Here is a 22,657-nt window from a genome sequence, read left to right as displayed (position 1 = left end):
CGGCGTTCCCGTCCCTCCTACCCCTCCGGCCGCCCAGCCGCCTGCAGTCTGCACGCCGCCGCACGTAAGCACTAGCCCCATAACTTTTTCTAAGACCGCCACGACCGAAGGGGGGGCCCCCTCCACAGTTCCCATCTCCGAGTCCTTTTTAAGTGTCCTTCGGGACCAGTGCCTTTTAGAACGCTCCGCTCATACCCTACCTCCTGGTGTTTTGGAACAGGGGGGATCCTGGTACAAGGACTCGAAATTGTATGTACCCAAAGCTCTCCGGAAGGACGTTTTGTATTTAGCTCATGGAGCCAAAACAGCTGGGCACTTTGGGTTTCTGAAAACCCTTCACTTATTGCGTAGACAATTCTGGTGGGGGGGAATGCGTTCGGACATTGACTCTTTCATCCGCAGCTGTCCTGTTTGTGCCGCCGTGAAACGATCGCAGGGCAAACCCCCGGGACTGCTACAACCTCTGGAAACGCCCAGCAAACCTTGGGAAGTGATGCACCTTGGATTTAAGATCTGCATTGTGTCTTCAGCTTATTATCTTTAAAAAGCACTGCATTCATTCTAAAAGGCTGTTGCATGGGGCGGAGGGGAGGGCGGGCAAGCCGGGAGGTGCCCCCCCCCCAGGAAGAAGTTCCTCCCCCCGGGGCGGGGCAGCGCAAAAGATCGCCTTCGCTATCTCTTTCAGGCACCCGGGGACCTCCCCCCCCCGCAACGCAGTCCCCTCAGCCAACCCCGGCCCGGCCTCGGCCCCGCTGTCCCGTCCGGGGTCCCTCCCTCCCTCCGTCCCCGGGCACCTGGGTCCCGACGGCGCGGCGCGATGCGGCACCTGCTGCTGCTGCTCCTGGGGGGAGCCGCCGTCCTGCTGGGCGGGGGCAACGCCGGTGAGTGGGGGGGGGGAGGAGAGGGTCGGGGGGGAGGAGAGGGTCGGGGGGGGAGGAGAGGGCCGGGGGCGCATCTCCAGCCCGACCCCCCTGGCGCGTCCCGGGCTTTTCGCCCGCCCCGGCTTTGCGCGCAGCCCCGCCCGGCGCAGCCCTTCTCGGCCCGCTTTCCTGGCCGGGGCTGCGAGCGCGCATCCCTTGCCCCTTCCAAGGGCCCTGCGGCCCCTCCGAGGGCTTGGGGGGCGGGGGGGGACCCCCTCCCGGCCGGCCTGCCTGCCTGGAAAGCAGACCTCTGCCTGGGATCAGCCCAGCTGAAGAAGCGAGGGAGGGGGCCGACCCTTCCTCGGGAGGCAGAGGCAGTCCGGGGGCTCCAGGCGCTTACTGGTTTCGATGCGCAGTGGTTGGAGGGGCAACCCGAACCAGCCAAGGCTGAGGAGCGCAGGTCTGTTGGCACCACCACAAAAACCATGGATCCACCACTTCGTGGCACCACCACAGTGCAAAAACACAGTTCCAAAGCACGGATCCTAATGGATCCTCAGGAATATTGCATAGGCTCACCCCAAACTCACTATCCAATCACATATTGTGTCCTTAGCCACAGATTGGGGTGGGGCTGTGGCTCAATGGCAGAGCATCTTTTAAACCTCTCTGCCTGCTTTGGTGAACACCTCCCCCAATCCAGAGTTAAGAATCCTGCCCCTCCTAGGGGATACCCCAAACTCTTCCAATCAATTACCTGGCACATCTCCGTATGCCACCCCCACCCACCCCCATTAAGTTTTTATGACCGGCATTCATCTTCCCCATTTAGCATCTCCCCCAACTGGACTTTCTCCAGCAGTAACCCAGCTCCTGTTTCTCCTGACTCTCCCTGGAACATTTTATTGCACCCTCCTTGTGGAAATAAACATTTGCCTTGGTTTCAGGATCTGCATACACAACACCCTTAACTCCGCTCCCGCCTCTTCCCTTGCAGGCTCCTCCGCCCACACCTTGCAATATTTCAAAGTGGCCATCTCTGAACCCGGCCAGGGGCTGCCCCAGTTCATCATCGTGGCATATTTGGACGACCAGCTCTTTATGCGGTATGACAGCAACACCCAGAAGATGTTGCCTCAAGTCCCATGGGTCAGGAAGGTTGAGCAGGAAGACTCTAGCTACTGGGAGAAACAGACCCGCTTATCAAGGAACTGGGAGCGTTTTTTCCAAGTGGACCTGCGGAGTTACCACAATCACAGCAAGGGTAAGCCGTGGGGAGGGGGGGGGATAAGTTAGAATCATAGAGTTGGAAGGGGCCATACAGGCCATCTAGTCCAACTCCCTGCTTAATGCAAGATCAGCCTAGACTAGAGCATCTCTAACAAGAAGAAGAGTTGGTTTTTATATGCTGACTTTCTCTACCTGACTTTCTCTTACAGAGACTGTGATTGCCACCGAGTAGGAGTAAATCAGGTGGGAAAAGTGAGATCCTGGGAGGCAAAGAACCTGTGCAGCAGGAGGGAAGGGAGCGGGTGAGGTGCTGGGGTGAGGAAACAGGGAAAAGGATCCCCCGGTGAAGGGAAGGTGATTTGCTGTGTGGAGAATGAGGGCACCATTCTCTGCAGCAACCAAGTTGCCAGCGCCGGGTTAGGAAATTCCTGAAGATTTGTGGGTGGGGCCTGGGGAGAGTAATGGGAGGGGCCTCAGCAAGGTAGAACGCCATAGAGTCCACCCTTCCAACCAGCCATTTTCTTCAAAGGAACTGAGCTCTGTCATCTGGAGATCAGTTAGAATTCCTACAGGCTGGCAACCTTCGGTAGCAATATGGAGTTGAGGGGAGGGGCTGGAACCAGGAAGATGTGGGAGACGGGCTTCTTCACCCCTGGGCACCTTTGCAGGCCCTGCCCCTTGTGGCTCCTGATCCCTGATGTCCTCATTCTGCAGGCAAAACATCCTTTGGGGGAAGGATTCTGCCCCTTACCTTAGGGCAAGCAGCAGAATCCAAAGACACAATTCAGCCTTGGGATGGAAACCTACACGAGGGTCATGTAAGACCACCTATGAGGCTGGGAGCCCCCACAGAGAGTGTCTCCCCTCCCCACTTTTGGGAAGGACCGGCTGCTGCTAGTCCACAAGCAAAGAGGGCGAAAGAGTCTGCACTTTTATTCAGAAAACCTGGGAGGAACCCATTGGTTGGCCATTCACACATGCAGCCCCCTCCCAGCCCTGAGCATTTGCAACTGAAGGCCTATGCATGCAAAGACTGCAGATAGGTATGGCAAGTCCCCAGAAAAAGAAAGAGCTGCTTTTCTTAAACTAGATTAATTTGATTAAGTAGAAATGGCAAGTCGAAAGAAACACACTGGCAAATTCAACTGTCTACTTTGGTAAGTCCCAGTCAGACAATTCCTAGAATCTTTAACAGCAGCTTCAGATGTCCCATCTGTCAGCAATGCTGATTCTATGACCTTAGGCAGATCATGAGAGGGAGGGCATCTTGGCCATCTTTCTGGGCATGGAGTAGAGGTCACTGGGGGGGTGTGGGGGGAGGTAGTTGTGAATTTCCTGCATTGTGCAGGGGGTTGGGCTAGATAACCCTGGTGGTCCCTTCCAACTCTATGATTCTAGGGTAGACTCTCTGGCATTACACCCCACTGAGGTCCTTCCCCCCCCAACCCCTGCCCTTTACACAATTTACCCCTGAATCTCTGGCAATCCCAGCCCGGGGTGCGGAGCTTTGCTTTTACCATAGTGGGGAGCTGGACGTGTCCCAATCCTCTCTTCCAGGAGTTCACATCTGGCAATGGACCCACGGCTGCTGGCTGAGCCAGGACAGGAGCCAGGGAGGGCACACACATTTTGGCTATGATGGCAGTGACTTCCTCAGCCTCGACCTGCAGACCCTCACCTGGGTCGGAGGCAATGGTGCAGCCCACCGGGCCAAGAGGATGTGGGACGCGAACATCACCTGGACTCAGGACCGCAGACACTTTGTGGAGGTGGTCTGCATTGCATGGCTCCAGAAATTCTTGGACTATGCCAAGGAGAGTCTGCAGAGGACGGGTGAGGAGGGACCCCTGGGTGGGTGGGAGGTCTGAAGAGCCAATCGTCAGCATGTTGCTGGTCTAGTCTTTTCCTTCTTCTCTTCCTCCCTCGCTTGTGTGTTGTTTCCAGGTGGGGAGAACCTTTAACATGGGGGGGGTTGGATCCTGCACTCAAAAAGAAGGAGGGCAGTTCCCCCTTCCTGTGGCACCCCCCTTATTGGAAAGCTGCAAGCACAGAATTGGAGCAGACTGGTTGGGAAAGTGTTTCCAGGTTGCTAGGGTGGGGGCTTCCTGTGCAAATCATATAATCATAGAGTTAGAAGGTACCACCAGGGTCATCTAGTCCAACCCCCTGCACAATGCAGGAAATGCACAACCACCTCCCCCCACACCCCCAGTGACCTCCACTCCATTCCCAGAAGATGGCCAAAGTGCCTTCCCTCTCTCATGATGTGCCCAAGGTCATAGAATCAGCTTTGCTGACAGATGGCCATCTAGCCTCTGCTTAAAAACCTCCAGGGGATATTCCTCCTCATTAAAAGAAAACCTCTCGATGCAAGTGGAAACGTTTCCTTGCACCTTCTCTGTGCGCCATTTTGGTTTTGCCTGAAAGGAAACCTTAAGCCCTCTTCTCAGACCTCCATCAACCTCCCTAAGACTGGCAAGGTACGCTTCCTCTCCCCCCGCCCCCGGTCACAACCACTGACACCCCCTTGTCTGCCCCATCTGCACCCCTTGAGTTGCCCACCTGGACAGAGGGGGAAAAGGAAACATGGAAATGGAGGCTCCAGAGTCTTGGGAAGAAGAGGAGAGTGTTCACACTTTCCTAATTTATTGGTTTCTCTACATATATTTTATCATTCAAGTTACTTGGGATTCCCAGCTTTGGCTATCCAGTATAAAGGTATGTCAAGATGAGTGCATCTAAGCATGTGCAGAGGGCCCTTTCTCTTTTTGTGAGAAGTGGGTTTAAGGGCAGAATGCCTTGGAGCATGTGTCAAGTGCCCCCTATGAAGATTACGGCCATTTATGCAGGGTTGATTTTGACACTCGCTCAAAGCTCCTTTTTTAAATCCAACCTTTAAAATGCCTATTCACGGTCCTGATGCAAAAGGAAAAAGTCAAACAAATTCCACCCTCCACTCTCCTGCTCCTTCATTCCTTAGTTCGCATAGCCATTAGAAATTTATATTTGCATAGTTAACCAGCAGCTGTGATTCTTCATGCTTCCTTGAGTGGATGCTTCGAGGCAGGGACAGAGCAGCAAATAAAAAAGGTCGTGTTAAAGAGGCTCTTAAGAAATGCGAAGCAGGTATGCACTGATTTTACAGTGACTTCTGGAATGACGGTTCAACGTGAAGAACTCAAAAATATATGCAGGGCACTTCAGCCTAGAACGCGCTGCTAATTACCAAGCATCAACAGCCAATGCCTCATCCACCTTTTTAAAAAACACACCAATTCTTGAAATTAGCCTTCACTTCCCCACACAACCATCACCACTGGCTGGGCTGGCTGAGGACCCTGACTCTGGCCCCCTCTTTGTCGTTCTGCAGTAAAGAAAGGGGATGGCTGGAGAATTCCCTTCAGAGGAGTTTTCCATCTCTTGGGATCTTTCAGGTGTTGCACCTTCAGTCTCAGAACTGTGGGTGGGACTGGATGACCATAGAAGGACCCTTCCTTCTGTTAAACCACAGTATGCATTTTACAAGCTCTTGGCAAGGCACTATATTAGTAGCAATGTTGCCCTTTCCACAGAGGCCCCAACAGTGATGGTGGCACGCAAGAAGGGCTACTACGATGGCCAGGAGACCCTCATCTGCCAGCTCTACGGCTTCTACCCCAAGGAGATCGAGGTCACTTGGATGAAAGATGAGGAGGATCAGAGGCCGGACACCTTCACGGGGGGCGTTGTCCCCAACTTGGACGGGACCTACTATACCTGGCTCAGCATTGATGTTGACCCCAAAGAGAGGGACCGCTTCCGGTGCCATGTGGAACACGATGGTCTGCTGGAGCCCCTGGACTTGGCCTGGGGGGACCCTGGTGAGAGTTTGAAGGGGGGTGAAAGGGATAGCCCCGGGGGAAATGGTAGATTATGGGAGTTTCATGCATAGTGGAAGGAGGGACAAAATTAGAGAATCCCCTCCAGCAGCTGCACGAGTTAGCCCTGACTCCTGAGTGAGCTTTGGGGGCCCTCCCGAGAGGACTTTGTACTCTTTTGTGGTGCAGGGAGAAGAGACTGTGGGCACTCTTGGGGGGGAGATGTACTTGAATCCCAGTTTATTGTGCCAGCTTGTGCGTTCCTCTGCTTCCTCGTAGCACCCTCAGGCCTAGCTAGTGAGGTTTGGGAGCATTGGAAGGAACTGGAGCTGGCACATAAGTTGATCCAGTAAGGCAACCTTCCCACGCCTCAGCCTAGCCCACCTGACAAGGGTGTTGTATGGATCAAAACAGACAATGTCATGCATGCACACCACCCTGATCTTCTTGGAGAAAGGGTGGGAGATAAATGTCGGTGTGTGTTTGGGGGGTGAATAATCCTTAATTGAGTTTCTTTGGGAGATTATTCCATTGGGGCCACCCTGGAGAAGGCCCTGCTTGGCATGCTACCAGCTTCATAACTGGGACCAGTCCTTGTTTTGCACCTCCCTGTAGGAAGACTCCCCACCACCACCGTTCTTGAGATTCCTTCTGTTCAGCTGCAGCACACAACAGGTGGTGATGTGGGATGTCCCATTTGGTTACCCCCTTCCCCTTGCAATTCAGTATGGTCAACTCTCCAGTTCCCCAGCGCCTCCCTCAGATGGGTCTTTACCACAGCACAGAGAGATTGGCTGGGAGAGGAGGACATTTCATGGAGTGATTTTGTTTTTCCCTACTTCTGCCCCAGCTTTCCCTAGAGGTCATCTTCAGGAGTGAAATTTCCTCCCCATCCACAGAAACTGGGGGAAAACTTTGTGTTTAAAAAACTAGGGTTTAGTGACTTGAAACCACATCTCTGTTTTCGTGATCTGTCACCCAGACAGCCACATTTTGCATGCAGATGTCTGTTGGAGGCTTCTGCCTGGAGGCCTTGAAGATACGGAGACAGCCTGAGTAGACACATTTTTTCCTTGTTTCAGCATCCAAAGTGGGGCTCATTGTGGGAGTCCTCCTGGGGATCGTGGCTGCTGTCATCCTAGTGGGGGCTGGGGTCATCTTCCACATCAGTAAGTAAAATGCCACTTGGGAGGGGCCGTGGCTCAGTGAGTGAGCACCTGCAGGGCATGCAGAAGGTCCCAGGTTCAATCCCCAGCAGCATCTCCAGTTAAAACGAGGATCAGGTAGGAGTAATATGAGACAGTGGAGATCTGCTGCCAGTCTCAGGAGAAGTTAGTGGCCCTTCAGGGGCCTGTAAGGAGAGGTTTCTATTTCCACACCCATTTAGATCAGGACTAAACAATTTCAAAAGGCTTTGCCTATGCAACCTTTTAGTTGCAGCATTCTTCAAGACTTATCTATTAAAGGATGACTATCAACCTTTAAATCTGGTAATACAAACAAGTAAGGGGGTGAGTTCTGTTCTTTGAACTGTAACCAGCAAACCAGACCAAAACCTGTGTAGAGGCTTTTATTTTTTATTCTGAAAAGAAATATTTCTCTTAATAATGCAAGACAGTAAGAAATAAAAGCAAATAAAAATTAATCCTACACTTACTATAAAAATAAGTGGTAAGATGGTCAAACTTCCTAACATTGCTTATTCATATTTTAGTGAGTAATACTTTAAAAAGCAAATCAGGTTTCAGATTTATGGCTCACTGCTTTTAGGGATTAACCAAAAGCCCAAGTTAACACACACCAAGAAATCTCACCTAGTGTTCTTCTGATACTTCTATACAGAGAAATCTGATTTGCTTGTCACAGGAGTGCAAATTTATAGGAAAATATCAGTCTTATCTTTGCATAAATCTGTTCTAGCATGACCATGTGATTATTACATAGAAAAGTGATTGGTTCCTAACTAAGCATGAGATAATCAAAGCAGGTGCATATGAGTTACATCCATTATAGCAAGACAAGAAAGCCACTCTCAACTCTTAACCTCTGTTAAAAAGCAGTTAATTTAACTTTTCTGAAACTGTTTCAATTAGCTGTCAAAGATTAAAGTCACTTTCAGCAGAGTTCACTAACAGAAGTGCGAGTAAACTCTCCATTAACATGCAAAATCAACAGGAAAAAGTGGGTGAAATAATAGCTGTTGGTACAGACCAATAGTCTGATACCGTGTAAGGCAGCTTTGTGTATTCATGTGTCCACAGTCCTGAAAGAGACTGCAGGGGAGGGTTCAGGGTTCGGGAGCCCTTTCTTAGGCCAGGGGTGGTGCTGGATGATCTCTGGCAGCTCCTCCAGGTTCTGATGCTCTGATTCTCTCTCTGCAGAAAAACAAGACGACAGCTACAGGGCAACACCAAGTGAGTGACCTCCCCCATGTTGAAATAGTGACTTGACAAAAGGCAGCCCCCCAGGGGTATATGGGAGGCAGCTGAGCCCGGGTGTCAGGCTGGTCCTGAAACCCGGGGCGGGGAGGGGGTACTGCCCACCATTCCTCCCCAGCTGAAGTGATCTTGGGAGGGGGGAGTTTGTGGCACATCCAGCCAACCTGATGCCAGGATCTGAGAAGCAGCACACTGGGCAGAGGAGGAAGGAAGACCTCCCTGTGGGACCCTCTATTTCTTGGAGTGGGGGTCAGATCCAGATATGTCCCCTGGATGCTGCCCCCCCCCAAACTTCCTTGGCCCTCAGCTTTAATTTTTTTTAAATTTTTAAACTTATTTTTATTAGTTTTTAATAATTGAAAGAACAAAAGTATAAAAAACAGAATAGGAAATAGATTACAAATGAAAAACACAGAATAGTAACATACAAAGAGTTTTCAGCTAAACATTAGGGGGAACTTTCTGACAAGTATAGCAGTTCCGCAGCAGAACAGGCTTCCTCAGGAGGTGGAGGGCTCTCCTTCTTTGGAAGTTTTTAAGCAGAGCCTAGATGACCATCTGACAGCAAGGCTGATTCTGTGAACTTGGGCAGATTATGAGAGGGAAGGCAGGAAGGGATGAGTCAGTTCCTGCCTCTTGTGGCTCTGAAGCGGGTCGTGCTGTTCAGATGACAGGCTCTTAGAATGTTTCACTTACTGAGAAGTGAAGGTATCTTATTCAGCCAGTCATTGATTAAGCAGTACTCAACAACTTTACTTACTTTTTAAAAGCAAGTCTTTTTATTGATATACTTCTAGTAAAATATGTATAAATGCAGATTATCAAGTCTTTAACACTTCTATAAAAACTCTTATAAAAATACAATGTATGTATGTACAATGTATGCAGTAAAAGCAATGTATGCAGTAAAAGCAAGCAAGTCTTACATACTATTCAGTTTCAAAATCCAACTTCTAAAATATAACAATCAAATTATTCTGATTCAGTTCAAAGTATCTAATTCACAAAGTCTAGAGTAAAGTATTTAAACCATACATACCATTCAGCCTTTTCTGAGAGCCTTTTGGAAGGTTCTAAATGTAGCTGTATTTATACTGTTTCTAGACTCATTAAGAGTAAAGAGAAATCTTTTATCCCCTCTTTCTTATCCATCAAGAGGGATACCTTTTATTCCCTCTGTCAGATATGATGAGCAGTGCAGAACTGTTTTAGTAGCAGCTGCTCATGTCTCCATGACCATATATGGGCTTCCTTTCCTTTCAGTCTATTTTGCTTAAAGTATAAACACTTATTTCTGAGTTTCATGATCATGTTACATACTTAATTTTTATACCATCCTCTTCGTTAGGACAATACGCATTAAATGAGACTACTTAGAAATCTGTAGCACAATGTTTAACTATATAACTCATAAAACACAATTATTGTTTACATTGTCAATTTGTGAACATCTGTTAGTAACACATAGCCTTAAGCAAGATTACAGAGAGCAAGAAAGCATATTACTTGATAGGACTGCAGGAACCTTTAATGCCTTTAAGTTATAAAAAGCACAGTTTAAACTATTAATGCACTCTTAGTACATTAAGATATCTTGAAACCTTGAGAAGGGCAGAAGTGTTCTGCTTTTGAGATTCTGACAGCTGGCAGCTGAATCAGAAAGGTGATTTTAGTTACATCTTACTGATAGATAAGGAAAGGTGCTCTGCTCTTCCCCTTCAAGGACAAGACCAGAGTGACATAATTAGTTAGCTCTTGATAGAGCTGACCTTGAGAGAATTCTGTCAGCCTGTTCTAAGGACATTTGCATTACACAGGCTTTCATTATACATTACACAAACCTCTGCAGTGGCTCAGTTTGCATGATGTGTTTAAGCTCTATATGGAATTAATTCTGCACATGTTCACAAAATACCATAATTATGTCAGAGACCGTGACAGCCCTTTCTTACATGGCCAGGGTAATGCTGATCGTCACCATGGGGTCAGGAAGGAATTTTCCTCCTGGCCAAATTGGCCAGTGTTCCTGGAGGTTTTTTGCCTTCCTCTGGGGGTCACTGGGGGAGTGGAAGTAGTTGTGAATTTCCTGCTTTGTGCAGGGGGTTGGATTGGATGACCCTTGAGGTCCTTTCCAGATCTATGTTTCTAATAAATTCTCTTTCCTTCCCTCTTCTATGATGCTGGCTTAGAATTTCACTCTATCCTTTTTGGTTTCTGCAGCGTGATTACCCCCCTCCCCGGATGCACATCTTAACATGATGAGGAATTTGTGTGTGTCAGCGAAGCCAAGAGCAATACCATAGGGAGTCTATACTCTGTCAAGAAGTTAACTCCTAGCAGAGTCACTCAAGGCGGAACGGTCACAGCTGAGAAACCAGACGAAGATGCGACAACCCTGTAAGGAAGAAGCCATTGAGTAACCCAGCCTTGAGAGTTTCACCCCCCAGGGAATCACAGCTGGGATAGTTTTGAGAACAGGTGGAGCTAATGAGGAGGCATGAAGCCAAGGTCGGCGGTTAAGTGAAAAAGGGAGGTTGCTCCAGAGGGTGGGGTCTTGGTTCGGGATTTTGTTTGTTCTACAGTGACTAATAGTAAGGAGGAATAAGACTAGCTCTGCGTTGTAAGTAGAGTAGATTTCTAGTTGCTTTGAGTTTGTTACTTTCCTTTTTAAATTGCCTGTAACCGGTGTGAGAGCTTATTTTCTTTTCTGCTCTCTCAGAAACCAATAATCTTGTTTATATTATTTAAGCAAAGGTGTGAGTCTCGTCCCTGTGTGGCTCTTCCCTGCCCAGAACGAACCTGCAGGCTGGAGGAGAAAAGCCTGAGTATTGGGAAATTACAGGCCCAAAATAAAGGAGGTCTAGGTCTCTCTCTCTGCCTCTCACATTGATGAGAGACTAGGACCATACACAGACCCTTTCAGGGACCAACGGCCACATCAGCAGAAGAGAGCAGACAGTTCCAGTGGTGATGGGGGCAGGGGAATCTTTGAAGGGTATCTACTGGGCATCATCTACTAGTGCTGGAAGATGGAATTCCCAGGTCGTATGGCACTCAATCAGCTACTGGGGAAGCACAGAAGACAAGTACAAATAGCTGTGTTAGTCTGTCAATAACATTACTGGCAGAAAACAGCGAGGACTTGAAAGTACTACTGCTGAAAGTTAAAGGAGAAAGTGCCAAAGCAAGACTGCAGCTGAACATCAAGAGGACAAAAGTAATGACTACAGGAGAATTACACAACTTTAAGAATGACAATGAGGAAATTGAAATTGTTCAAGACTTTCTATTCCTTGGCTCCATCATCAATCAAAAGGGAGACTGCAGCCAAGAAATCAGAAGGAGATTGAGACTGGGAAGGGTAGCCATGAAGGAGCTAGAAACGTTTTTGAAGTGTGTGTCACTGGCAACCAATATCAAGTTAATTCATGCCATAGTATTCCCTATTACTATGTATGGGTGTGAGAGCTGAACAATGAAGAAAGCTGATAGGAAGAAAGTAGATTCCTTTGAAATGTGGTATTGGAGGAGAGTGTTATGGAAACCGTGTACCGCTAAAAAAAAATCAAAAAAATCAGTGGATTATAGATCAAATCAAGCCTGAACTGACCCTAGAAGCTAAAAGGACTAAACTGAGGTTGTCGTACTTTGGTCACATTATGAGAAAACGAGTTACTGGAGAAGACAGTCAGGAAAAGAGGAAGATGCAACAAAAGATGAATTGATTCGGAAGCTACTTGACGGCACTTAACACACACAAGTGAATACAACTAATGGTATGATTTCTGTAAAAAGTACTGATGTATAATATTGGAACATATATTGGAACCAAGTATTGAAACGTATCTCGACTGTACAAGGATGTTTAACCTTCTGCTGTTGTATTGTTATTTTGTTGTTATAAACTAAACTTAAAATAATAAACTTAAACTTAAAATAAAGAGTTATAAAAACAGTGACTAACTCAAAAGAAAACTACAGCGTCCACTGCTGTTACATAGATAAATAAAGGAGAGCCATTACATGAGTCCATAAAATCATCTTACCCAAAGGTCACAAGGAAAATGCCCAAAGAAGCTCCCCATCAATTCAGTTTCTCATCTTTCTAGGTTTTTAACATCATCTCCTAAACAAAGTCTTCTTTGTTTTGTTTGGCTGTCCCACTTGATAAGGGTCACATTATAGACTCATAGAGTTGGAAGGGTCAATCCAGGCCATCTATTCCAACCCACTTCTCAATGCAGGATCAGCCTAGAGCATCCCTGGCAAATGTTTGTCTCTCCTCTGCTTAAAGACTGCCAGTGAGCTCACCACCTCCCTAGGTAGTCGATTGCCCTGTTGAACAACTCTTATTGTATATTTCCCCCTGATATCCAGCCAATACCTTTCTGCCTGCAATTTAAACCCATTAACTCCTCGTCTCCAGACTAAACATTCCCAACTCCCTCAGCCTTTCCTCATAGGGCTTAGTCTCCATTCTTTACTACCTGGTAATCTCACAACTTCAAACACCATACAAAGTTAACTGTACTTGGGTATCTTAAAAATACATAACACTTATAATTCTTGCTACTTTTTTATCATAATCGAGTCTATTTAAAAATAGTTATTACAAGTTTCTAGTACCTATGAATATCTGTTGGCCCTCAACCAATACACCCATCTTTGAACGTTATCTTCACTTCTGTGAAGTTTGGACCTTCTTGCCGTTTGCAGACACTTCTGCATCTGGGCCTCAACAAATAATATCCATTGATATCGGTTAGGTTTCTAATCTACAAAAGGCCGCATTATTGCGGTACTCCTTGGTTCATTCCTCCTCTACAAGGCTGTTGTATTCTGAGTCTCTAGACTCCCTCGTTGGCCTGTTTAGCTGTGAAACCAGGCCAGTTCTGGCCAGCAGAAACATCCTCCATGATCTTTCTTGTCAAGACCAGCAACTGTTCCTCTATATTCCTGGACATATCTCTGACACTAGAAGGGGACACTCCACCCTTGACAACCCACGCCCCCCCTTCCGGCAACACATACTCATGTTCCTTCTTACATGCCACTTCTTCTTGGTGCGTTGTTCTGACAGCACAATTGGAAGATGAATGGTGTAGGAACCTTTGCGAAGCTTAAGGACCACCTACTTCCATATGTACTTATTTAAAATATTTATATGCTACCTTTCCATCCAAAAGGGGTCCCCAAAGTGGTGACCATATTAACCTGTTAATTCAGCAGAAGGCAGTTTCACATGTTCATCTCATCTTGTCGAGCCCCGACAAGATTATCTTCAATGGGCTGTGCAGCCTCTCCCATTGCTTCCAATGGGCTGACTTGTCATTCGTTTTAGTACATCCCGTCGATGAAGGCGGGGGCAGCTCACACCTGGGAGGTTTTGCCTTGGATTTGCCACTCTCGAGTCTAGGTGCACATCTTCCCCATTATTTTTGAGCTTTGAGAATTTGCATGGGGAAAATGTGCCTCTAGAGAGTGGCCAATTCCCCAGGCATAAAGGACCACAGCATTCTCTGGAGGGCGGCCAGCCAGACTCGGACTGGACAGAGCCTGAGCTTCTCCTGCACCTGCCTTTCAGACACACCCTTAAAACCACATGGCAAGAAGGAGCAGGGAAGGAGAGCTGGATCCCGAGGCCTTGAAGCCTCCCTCCTTCCTAGGCGGGGTCCTGTTCGGCCCGGCGCAGAGAGGCCATCGAAGGGTTAAAGGGAAGGTGTCCGAATTCCTAGAGAGGGAGAGCGCGTGAAGAGGCCGCGTGACTCGCCGCCGTCACTTCCGGCTCCTCTGTCTGAGGTACCTGGCGGTTGGCGAATGCCGTTGGCGGTTGCTAATGCCGTTGGCGGGGGCGGGGCCGGCAGGGGGGCGGGGCCGTTGGACGGCGGGTTTGAGGAATAAACAAGCAGGTCGGTGCCTCCTTTTGCGAAACGCCTCCCCGGTTCCGGGCGCGGAGGAGCTGCATTTGGGGGGTCTTGCAAAGAGCCCTGCAGGGTTCGCTCCCCCCCCCCTTGCCCACCAGCCTGGCATGGCTGTGGGGCAGGCGGTCTCAAAGGGCCTGTAGGGTTTTCTTCTTGCTGCTCCGGGAGAGCAACCTTGGGCTTTTGGAGGGCTCCCTTCTCCCCTCTGCCGTGGCTTTAGCGAAGACGTTTTTCTCGAAGGTCTACCTCGGGTTTCTCAAACCAGCCACAAACTCTGAAAAATTTCTGCCTGGCTTGATCACATGAAGCTGCCATATACTGAACCAGACCCTTGAGGGTCCATCAAAGTCAGTATTGTCTACTCAGACTGGCAATGGCTCTCCAGGGTCTCAGGCAGAAAAGGGTCGTTCACATCACCTACCTGCCTAGTCCCTTTAACTGGAGATGCCGGGGATTGAACCTGGGACCTTCTGCATGCCGAGCAGATGCTCTGTCACTGACCCACGGCCCCTCCCCTTCTCAAGGTCTGGATGTTTCATGGTTACTGGTAGCCTATGAACACACGAAGCTGCCTTATACTGAATGAGACCCTTGGTCCATCAAAGTCAGTATTGTCTACTCAGACCGCTCTCCAGGGTCTCAGGCAGAAAAGGGTCTTTCACATCACCTTACTTGCCTGGTCCCTTTAACTGGAGATGCAGGGGATTGAACCTGGAACCTTCTGCATGCCAAGCAGAGGCTCTACCGCTGAGTCATGGCCCCTCCCAAGAAAGCTTTGCTTTCTTGTAGGGCAGAAATGTTGACTTACAAGTGGGAACCCGCAAGGACTTCGGGGAAACATCTCATTGCCCCCTCCCCCCCCATTGTAGGTCCAGATAGGGACCTACAAATCAATATCAATAAAGAAATATTTAAATAAATATTTAAATAAATATTTGCAGATTGAAACTATGCCTACTGTGGTTTAATTATTTCTGTGCTATCTCTGTCATCATTTGTACCTATGGATCTAACCAACTGCTGTAACTACTTCAGCTTCATATATTGGAGACGGTGGCAGTTTTTAAAGTTTGTTTTAAAAGCCTGCCAAACGGTTTATTACATGGCAGTATCAACAAACAGCGCTATTTGAAGGAACTGTCTTTTAACTATGCCATAAAGGGCACTTTTTAATATCTCCATTCCTTTTGTACCCTTTTGTATTATGTTTTTATGCCAATAAAGGAATGATGATACTACTTCAGATACCTAGAACCTGAACTTATGTGAACTGTATCTATTATCAACAAATTTCTTAAAGTTCTTATGATTTTATGCAGTTTTCATGATTATATGCAATTCCAAAGTTCACATACAAGGTTATGCCAAAAAATGCCACATACAACCAAGTACACACAATCACACATGGGTGCCCGTTTAAGCTTCCCAAAATAAGATAAGCAATTTTACAGTTATGTTGCAAATAAAGCTGCTGCAATGAGAAAAAATATAAACATCCGGTAAGGTAAATTTGCAGTCTCCAAAAGTTCATATAATCACCAAACCAAGGTGACCAAAGCGAATCTTCGGCCAAAAGAGCTGCCGCAGCACAGCTTTCACACTCACTCGGCTTGTCAGTTTTCCTCATTACCAGTGGAGAAACAAGCATCGTTCATCATTGTGAATACAACTATGACTTTACAGCTTTCTCCCAAGGCATTTCGAAACGCAATTCGCTTTTGTCACCTTGGTTTGGTGATTATATTAATTTTTGGGGACTGCAAAATTACCTTGCCAGACATTTATATTTTTTCCCATCACAGCAGCTTTATTTGCAACATAATTGTAAAACTGCTTATGTTATTTTGGGAAGCTTAAACTGGCACCCATATGTGTACATATGTATTTGTTGTGTGTGGCATTTTTTGGCATAACCTTACATGTGAACTTTGGAATTGCATATAATCATAAGAACTTTAAGAAATTTGTTGATAATAGATACAGTTCACATAAGTTCAGGTTCTAGGAATCTGAAGTAGTTACAGCAGTTGGTTATATTCAGAGGTACAAACGATGACAAATAGCATAGAAATAATTAAACTACTGTAGGTATAGTTTCAATATTCAAATATTTATTTAAATATTTATTTAAATACTTTTTTATTGATATTGATTTGTAGGTAGCCATTCAGTGTTGGTTTTCTCCATTCAATACGTGATTTCAGCACGAGTCTTTTGTTTGAATTCCCAAACCTCCAGATTGGGCCTGGAGATTTCCTGGCAGCACAACTGATCTCCCAACTACAGAGCTCAGTTCTCCCTAGGGTTGCCAACCTCCAGGTCAGACCTAGACATCTCCCAGAATTGCAGCTGAACTCCAGATGACAGAGATCTGTCCCTCTGGAGACAATGGTGCTTTAGAGGAGGGACTCTATGGAATTATATCCAGCTGTGGCTTTCCCTGCCCCAAGTCCTACCCTCCTGAGACTCCACTCCAAAATGCCCAGGCTTTTCCCAACCAGGAGCTGTCAACCTTTGCCAGGTCTGGCCCTAAAGTGCCCTCCCTCAAAGGCCAAAATAGGCCTGGAAAGGGCTCTCCCCTTCTCCAGTTTATCCTCACAACAACCCTGTAAGATATATCAGCCTGAGGGCATGTGGCTGGCCCAAGGTCACCCAGTGAGCTTCTGTGGCATAGTGGGGATTCGAACCTGCATCTCCCAAATCCAGTCTGACATTCTCACCATTACGCTTCTTATCCCACCCTGTCATTTATCCACTCATTTCAGAATTTTTGTATGGTAGCAAAATAACCCCCTTGGTTGTAGTATGAGCTTTCATGAATCAGAGCTCTCTTCTTCAGATGCAGATGTCACATGTACACATGCATGTATGTACACACGCTCATCAACTTTCAATCCACACATCACTGTTGGCTTTGCAGGTGGTCAGAGATACAGCACTTGCCTTTATACAAGAATCTGACAGAAGAGGAAGGTGATCTGTTGGTCCAGGTGAAGAGAGGAAGGGAGGATGAGAAGAGAGCCAGACTCAGCTGTCCCTGAATCAAGAAAAGGTCCTGATGCATCCGAGGCTGGGAGCAGAAGGGAAGGAACCATGAAGAGCCTTGGAGATGCCTATGGCCTCCCTCCAGATGTGCAGCGGCAGCAATTCAGGCACTTCCGCTATGAGGAGGCTGAGGGCCCTCGAGAGGTTTGCAGCCAACTCCACTGTCTTTGCCGCCCATGGCTGAAGCCAGACAGGCACAGCAAGAAGGAGATGCTGGACCTGGTGGTCCTGGAGCAGTTCCTGGCCATCCTGCCCCCAGAGATGGGGAACTGGGTCAGGGAATGCGAGCCGGAGACCAGTTCCCAGGCGGTGGCCCTGGCAGAAGGCTTTCTCCTGAGCCAGGCAGAGGACAAGAATGAGGACCAGCAGGTGAGAAGTTTTCACCTAGGTAGTGGGGGGGGGGGGCATAGGATAAGATCAATGATGCCCTCAAAATCAACATGGGTTGCCTCACTTTTTTGGAACCCACCTTAGCCTATTTCCTCTTCCTTTTCTCATCAGTCTCTCCTTTCTGGGATCCCCACTTCTGTTTCAGGTGCAGGAGAAGATCATGCAGGAGCGTTTCCACAGAGTGGCTTCTCCAGGTAAGAATAAAAGGATTGTTGTTCCCACTGGATGTTCTCCTTGAGTGTCAGTGGGCTGTTTTAGCCCCCCCCCCCCCCGGTCCTGTGTGGGAAAGATGCTCCACTCCAACTTCTCCGTTTAGAAATTCTGTTTGGGGAAGTAAAACTTACAATTGATTTAATTTTACTGCAAGATAATTGGACCAACACAATCAGGGAATTGAGGACAAAGCTTCCTCCAAACTCAAATGATGTCAAAAATCGAGAAAATAGTGCAAAAATTGCAAAAACAGTGTATATGACCAATAAAAACAGTTCTGAAGTCATAGGTTTTCAGGAATCCTTATGCCACAGTAACCAAAGCACAGTGTTCTAGTACTTGTAAGTCAAGAGCCTTTTGCTACCCAGTTTTCAACAGGGGAAGGTGCATCTAGAGTTGGCAAACCTCAAAAGGATGGTTGTGGAAGGTGGCAGTCAGGTGTTTTGAAAACTATGTTCTATCTGACTAGGTATTTAGTGCCAGGGTACAAAAAGGTTTGCCAAAAAATGGTCTTGGATCATTTAGTAAATACCCTTGTTTGGCAGTATGACATCACTGGTCTCATTCTCTATGAATATGATATTCTGTGGTTATTATTTTCTATAAGTGGGAACCCGCAAGGACTTGTGGGAGTGAGAATGCCCTGGGGATCCCCTGGAATTACACCTCATCTCCACACTACAGAGATCAGTTCCTCTGGAGAAAATGGCTGCTTCAGAGGATGGACTCTATGGCTACTGGTGGGGCTTGGGTGGGGTAGGGCTGCCAACTCCTTGTTGGGAAACTGTTGGAGATTTGGGAATGGAGCATGAGGAGCATAGGAACCTCAGTGGGGTACAGTGCCATAGAGTCCACCCTCCCCCATTTTCTCCAGAGGAACTGATCTGTCTTCCTGGAGAAAATGACTGCTTTGGAGGGTGGGCTGTATGTTATTATACTCAGCTGAGGCCTCTCCCCTTTCCAAACCTTGCCCTCCTGAGAGTCCACCCCAAAATCTCCAGGCATTTGTCAGTCTGGAGCTGGCAATCCTAGTCCGGCCTGGCCCAGAGGTGCCCTCCCTCAAAGGCCAAAATAGACCTGGAAAGGGCTCTGCTCCCTCCCCCTTGCTTTTACTGGCAGAACCTCGGAACACTGGTTGCCTAGCAACAGCCACTAAACAAATCTGTTGTTTAAAGCTACAGGTGCTCCTTTTATCATTTTTGGGTTTAAAAAACAAACAAAAACCAATGCATTTTTTCTTAGATTTCACATTTCCCCACAAACCTGGGGGCCTTTTTCAAGTTTGTAGAAAGATCTGTCTTGCTCGATCACAGCTCTAGTTGCTGGATTTAAGAATCCAAAAAGGTTTTACTGACTTTGCTATTAGTATAGAAGTTATATCTAATAGTAAAGTGTGTCTCCCATCTACAGATATCTGAATCCATGGATTGGATCCAAATTGACACTACGCAGGTTTTCCTGTGAAATTGGGAGACCTCCCAGGTTTCCAGAAAAACCTGAAATAGTAAAAAAAAAAATTAAAAAATTAGGTGGGTTGAACTGCCCTCAAAATAAAAGATTATTCTCTGTGCAAGCATAGAAAACACATTTACCTCCCCCCCCCATTGGGGGCTGCAGAGGAGGCCGGTAGCTGGGAGAAAGTGGGGGGATGGGATCCTCTTCCACACTCATCTCATGAGTCCACACTTGTTAATAATTATTCTATATTCATTAATAATAGTAATAATATTTTCATTTATACTCTGCCATTCTAACTGGGACTCAGTGCAGAATGCATATGATAAAAAGACTCTTCAGTCCATCATTAGGCTGATTAGGAGATACAGAAATTTGCAGATTACAAGATATGGTGGCTACATTCGAATTTAACTACAAAGATTCCTAGTCAGATGAAATAATGCAGATGAGCTTGGATTGCAGACTGGGAAGAAGAGGGCATGCAAATATAGGACAGATGATGTATCAGTGGCATCTCCCCATGTGTGGCCTTGCTGTGGTGTCAAGAGAGGAACTGCTGGTACTTCACTGACAGACTAGATTGGGCAAACGTGTGGAAGCAAAAAATTACCCCCCAAAAGATGCAAGGATAGCTGCCCTCATGAGCCAAGATAGAGAGAACCGTATTCCCCTCCCCCTCAAGGAACTGAAATGCAAAGTACTTGGAAAGTATCGAATGCCTTCCACTTACTTTCTTATCCTTCCAGGTGGTGCCATACCTTCTTTGCCATCTCTTTGGGGCAGAGAGAAAGCAGCTTCCGTGCAGCCTGATTGGGTAAGTGTGCAACTCTGGATCTTGCTCCTGGGTGCCTCTCCCCTCCCCCGGGCAGGGAAAAATTCTATCTCTTTCCCTCGGCTGGTATCGGTGCTGCTCACTGAATAGAAAATTACAGACTAGTTAGCTTAATGTCTGTTCCAGGTAAATTGATGGAAAGCATTATTAAAGATAGAATTGTCAAGCGTATAGAAGGGCAAGGCCTGCTGAGCAAACCCAACATGGCTTCTGTAAAGGTAGGTCCTGTCTCACTAACCTGTTAGAGTTTTTTGAAAGCGTCAGTAAGCCTGTGGACAGGAATGAGCCTGTGGACATTGTGTATTTGGATTTCCAAAAGGCTTTTGACAAAGTCCTCCAAATGGGCCTTGGTCTTTCCAGCATGGCTTTTCTCATGTTCTTAAAATGAAAACATCTGATGGAGGTTTGAATCCTGAATATCAGCATCTTATTTATGTCCTTTTAGATTGCACTTAAAAGGGGAAGAATTCTTACATTATCTGTGAAGACAGAGGAATATTTGTTTATCTTTTCAGGATCTGGTTACTTTTGAGGAGGTCTCTGTTCATTTCACTGAGGAGGAGTGGGCTCTGCTGGATCCGGACCAAAGAAGGCTTCACAAGGAAATCATGGAGGACAATTGTCAGAATGTGGCGTCTCTGGGTAAATAAGGTTCTCCTTTCCCTTGATTCACAGCTATTGAAGGCAGAAGTCAGTCCTTCTCAGAAGGACCCCAACTCTTACCTGGATGGTCCAGGCTAGTCTGATCTCAGAAGCTAAGCAGGTTTGGTCCAGATTGGTACTTTTCTGGGAGGCCACTAAGAAAGTCCAGTGACACTGTGCAGAGGTAGGCAATGGAAGCCACCTCTATCCATCTCTTGGCTTGAAAACCGTACGAGATCACCATAAGTCAGCTGCGAGTTGACAGCGCTTTCCACCACCACCAATATGGACCCTGGTAGGGCTCTTCTGTGGTGGATACTCTCAGTAGAGGAATGTTGAAGGTGCAAAGGCAGGCAAGGGAAGGGGGTACTGTGTACTTAATCGAGTCCATTAGTGTCAGTGTGTAAGCTAAAATATTGGTTTGTAAATTAAAAGAACATAGCAGCGGAGGAAGGCTTTCCCCCCCCCGCCCGATTTCCCACTGATTTATAAGTCTTAACAATAGTTTCTCAATTAATAAGTGTTTTGGGGATGCATCACCAGCTTTTCCCATCCTGGAAGGACTGTAGGGTCTCCTCAAAGGGAGAGGAGCCCTTAGACACTGGCCCTTCGTCAGAGCTGCAGTAGACTGGGATGTTGGATCCTGCTTGCCTTGGGAGGGGGCTAAGCTACTGTGTCCTGGTGGCTCTGTCTGGGCTCAGGCTTGGTTTTCAAATCTGAATATTTCTTGGAGTTGGAATGTCTGGAAGTGACTGATCTGTTTCTTTCCCCCAAAGAAGGACTTCTGGTTCCCAAACCTGATTGCATTTCCCCAGTGGAAGAAGCAGGAGATCCACTTACCCAAGATGCAGAAGAACGAGAGAGTTCATCAGGTATCTGCTTACTTGTGTGGTTGAAGTGGGTAGGACTCCTCTTGGGCTAAATTTCACCAGCTGGAGGGATTTCTCAAGTGGCAACAGCCAGAGAAGTGTGAAAGAGAAGTTAAAATATGGAACAAAATGCTGGCTTGGTCAAGAAGAGCATCAAAATAGCCACTGGTTTGCCTCAAAATATCCCGACACCACTCCTCAGGTCTGAAGAAGACCATAAAAGAGCTAAATTGGTAACCCCCCGTGAGGAAATCAAAAGGCCCCATGCATACATTTGTACATTTATAATTGTGAACAGAAGTGTATATGTATTAGAATTAATTTAAGGTCTTTATGTGTAGTAGAAAGCTGAACAATCATGCAAATCAGGATTGGTAAAGCTAACAAATTAGAGAAGGAAGGAAAATAAGAGCAGTCACATTGATTCTTTTCTTATCAGGCTAAGGGACCAATAGGCAGCAGGGAGAATGTAGTGATCATATTGGCCCTTTTAGCAAACTGTGATAAGAGCCAATCACTAGTTAGAGTTTTCAATCCCCCTTCAAACTATAACTAGTTTAGTCAGCCAGAAAGCAGAGACAGAGGAAGAGCTTTGAAGGATGTCAGGAAACCGGAACAGAGCTGAAGTCCAGAAAATTCCCTCAGGAGGTGGAAGGAGCTGGAGACCTGAGAGAACTGTAGAGCAGGGAGGGCGGAATAGGTGTGGAGAGAGCTAGGCCTGAACAGCCTGACTCCAGCCAGTCTCAAGGGAGCCCATGAAGGGAGCTGCTACATTGAAGTGCAGAGAAGAGAAGATTCCCCTCCCCATGAGAATGCTGGCAGAAAAGCTTCAGAAGATTGCAACTTTGAATTAATATATAGAGTAAGAACAAGGACAGTTCTGCTATAGTCAGTTCTGCATT

At 47.0% G+C, this 22,657-nt stretch overlaps 1 protein-coding gene and 1 long non-coding RNA gene across 2 annotated transcripts; both read left to right on the top strand.

Annotated features, from left to right (window-relative positions):
- Positions 1 to 817: 817 nt before the first annotated feature.
- Positions 818 to 7,124, top strand: LOC130493279 (major histocompatibility complex class I-related gene protein-like). Its single transcript, XM_056866990.1, has 5 exons — positions 818 to 881; positions 1,858 to 2,124; positions 3,648 to 3,923; positions 5,663 to 5,950; positions 7,030 to 7,124. The coding sequence occupies exons 1-5, from the start codon at positions 818 to 820 to the stop codon at positions 7,122 to 7,124; spliced, it is 990 nt and encodes a 329-aa protein (XP_056722968.1).
- A 13,031-nt stretch (positions 7,125 to 20,155) lies between these two features.
- On the top strand, positions 20,156 to 21,729 carry LOC130480741 (uncharacterized). The gene is made up of 3 exons (XR_008933411.1): positions 20,156 to 20,226; positions 20,760 to 20,886; positions 21,663 to 21,729. It is a non-coding gene; the product is annotated as an uncharacterized LOC130480741 (long non-coding RNA).
- The last annotated feature ends 928 nt before the right edge of the window (positions 21,730 to 22,657 follow it).

Source organism: Euleptes europaea, chromosome 1 (genome assembly GCF_029931775.1).
Source record: "Euleptes europaea isolate rEulEur1 chromosome 1, rEulEur1.hap1, whole genome shotgun sequence".
In the NCBI taxonomy this organism is placed as follows: domain Eukaryota; kingdom Metazoa; phylum Chordata; class Lepidosauria; order Squamata; family Sphaerodactylidae; genus Euleptes; species Euleptes europaea.
This window is presented reverse-complemented; position numbering and strand designations above follow the sequence as displayed.